Below are 2,101 nucleotides of genomic sequence, written 5' to 3'. Positions count from 1 at the left end.
GTCCAGAATCGAGAGGCCCGTTAGGTGGCGGATGGTGGGCGAAAGTGCCCGCAACGGATTGCCGCTGATGATCAGCGTATTGAGGTTGCGATTCTCGACCGGGCGGACCGTAAATTCGCGCAGCTCCGTATGGTCGATGCGCAGAGAGTTCAGCCCGTCCGATCGGAACGTTACGGCGGGAATAAAGCCGTTTTTTAGTGTCAGGAACGCGGTGCCGACGAGGCCATCGAACAGGCCGGGAGAGAAGTGCAGAATCTCGCTCCCCTCGATGGCGACGTGCAGCGTTTGCGCCGGGACGCTGACGGAATGTTCTCCCGACTCGTCGCTGACCGATGCTCCCTCGATGAAGCACGTTTGATTACGGTGCCACCTCGTGCAGGTTAGCACTTTGGCCCCGACCGACGACCGTAAACAAACCGCGACCGACAGGGAAAACCTTCAAAACAAGTGCTCGTCATCGGCTGATAGTATAGGGTGGGGTCCATCTAGTGTTTGAATTCCGAAAATGGGGGCGCAAAATATCGATTGTGTCGCTGTATGGTACGTAGTGCCGTCCGGTTGAAACCAAAGCCCAAAGTCGTACAAGTTCCATTCTTCATATTTGAAGAAAAAGGGGCTGATGATGTCGCCAGACCAAAATCCACAACAAACAGTCACTCGTTGGCGGGTGCATTGGCTTCTCTTGCACGACGTGTGGAGCAACGAATACGATTATTATGCTTGAAGACCACTTTGGAAATAAGTTTTTAATATTTTCCAATTTTCTGCAAGCGTACAGAGTCCCATTTGGCAAAAGTCAAAGTTTTGACTAAATGTTTACAATTTCCAGAATGAAGTTTGACGTTTCAAAAGTCAAGCAATCGGTAGCTTAAAATCCAAACACTTGCCGGAACACCCTATACCAAGGCCCCGCGGCCAAAATACTCACAAGGCGATCAGTGAACGACGCATGAGGATGATGATTTTTCGAGGTCTACTTCACGCTTTACTTCCACGACCGATCGGTACAAACTAAACAGCCTTATCAGCCGACCGCGAATGGATGCGATCAACGTTAATCAGAGCCACCGGCCACTCTACTCTAGATGGCCCCGACGGGCTCTTGCAAGTAGATGCCAACGTTGTCCATCTCGACACCGATCACCCCTTCGACGGTTTCGTTTTCGAACACTTTGACCGTCATCGGCGGTGCGTCGGCAACGGTTGCACTATCAGCGGTCCCGGACCCCCGGGGACTACCATCTCCGGCCACCGCTGACCGCCCGAGCTCGGCCAGAACCGAGAGCATCGTTTTACTAATGGCGATCCGCTCCTCGGTCGGCACACAACACAGTCCGCCATTGTTCACCCGGGCCTCGCCCGCGCACTCAAAGTCCGAGCCTAGCACCGTGATCCGGCTGGTCCAGATTTTGTTCCGCACCTCGCTGACCCACTCGCACCGCCACCCGTTCTGAAGCAAGCGCGTGAATCGAAGCCCGGGGAACATCTCCGGATAGCGGGCGATCCGTTGGAGGTCGTTCTGCTGGACGTCGAACATGATCAGTTCCGGCAGCACGACATCTTCGGTGGCCTCGACAAGCGTCAACCGATTGTCGGCCAAGTTCAGCACCGTCAGCCAAGGGATCGGCGTGAGCGTCCCGAGGTCTACCGTCGTCAGCGAGCACCCGGAGAGGTCGAGCAGCTGGAGTCCTACCAGAAAGCGCACGTTGGCCGACAGGCGGACCAGTTTGCGCTCGTGGATGGCGAGCGCCTGCAGGATTGAGTTCGCTTCCGGAAGCACCTCGAACAAGCCCAGGCCGGTGTCGCTCACCTTCAGGCTTTCCAAGTGGCTCAACCCCATGACGAGCTCATCGATCGTACCCTTGCGCAGTTCCAGGCTCAGCGTCGTGCGGTTGAACCGCCGGAACACGTTCGGACCAAAGTACGGCACGGTCGGGTAGAACAGTTCTATCATGCGGTACCCCGGGAACGTTGTCCTAGTGGTCAGACTGTCGGCCGTTACACTGGCAATGATGCAGACCTCCTCGTACGGCGTACCGGTGGCCAACTGCTCTCGATCACGATCACGCACGACGTCGTAAGTCACGGAACGGAACAGCTG

At 55.9% G+C, this 2,101-nt stretch overlaps 2 protein-coding genes across 2 annotated transcripts; both read right to left on the bottom strand.

The window, feature by feature from the left end:
* Positions 1 to 6: 6 nt before the first annotated feature.
* On the bottom strand, positions 7 to 592 carry LOC128277025 (uncharacterized; the record flags this gene model as incomplete). The annotated part of the gene is made up of 2 exons (XM_053015476.1): positions 584 to 592; positions 7 to 339 (listed from the first exon to the last, which is right to left on the bottom strand). Coding segments are annotated over exons 1-2 (342 nt in total), but the record flags the coding sequence as incomplete, so codon positions are not given.
* Positions 593 to 995: 403 nt separating this feature from the next.
* LOC128277024 (uncharacterized) lies at positions 996 to 2,080 on the bottom strand (the record flags this gene model as incomplete). The annotated part of the gene is made up of 1 exon (XM_053015473.1): positions 996 to 2,080. A coding segment is annotated over one exon (999 nt), but the record flags the coding sequence as incomplete, so codon positions are not given.
* Between the last annotated feature and the right edge of the window lie 21 nt (positions 2,081 to 2,101).

This window comes from Anopheles cruzii, unplaced genomic scaffold, assembly GCF_943734635.1.
Source record: "Anopheles cruzii unplaced genomic scaffold, idAnoCruzAS_RS32_06 scaffold03464_ctg1, whole genome shotgun sequence".
NCBI classification, from domain to species: Eukaryota; Metazoa; Arthropoda; class Insecta; order Diptera; family Culicidae; genus Anopheles; species Anopheles cruzii.
The sequence above is the reverse complement of the archived record's forward strand: the minus strand, read 5'-3'. Positions and strand labels throughout refer to the sequence as shown.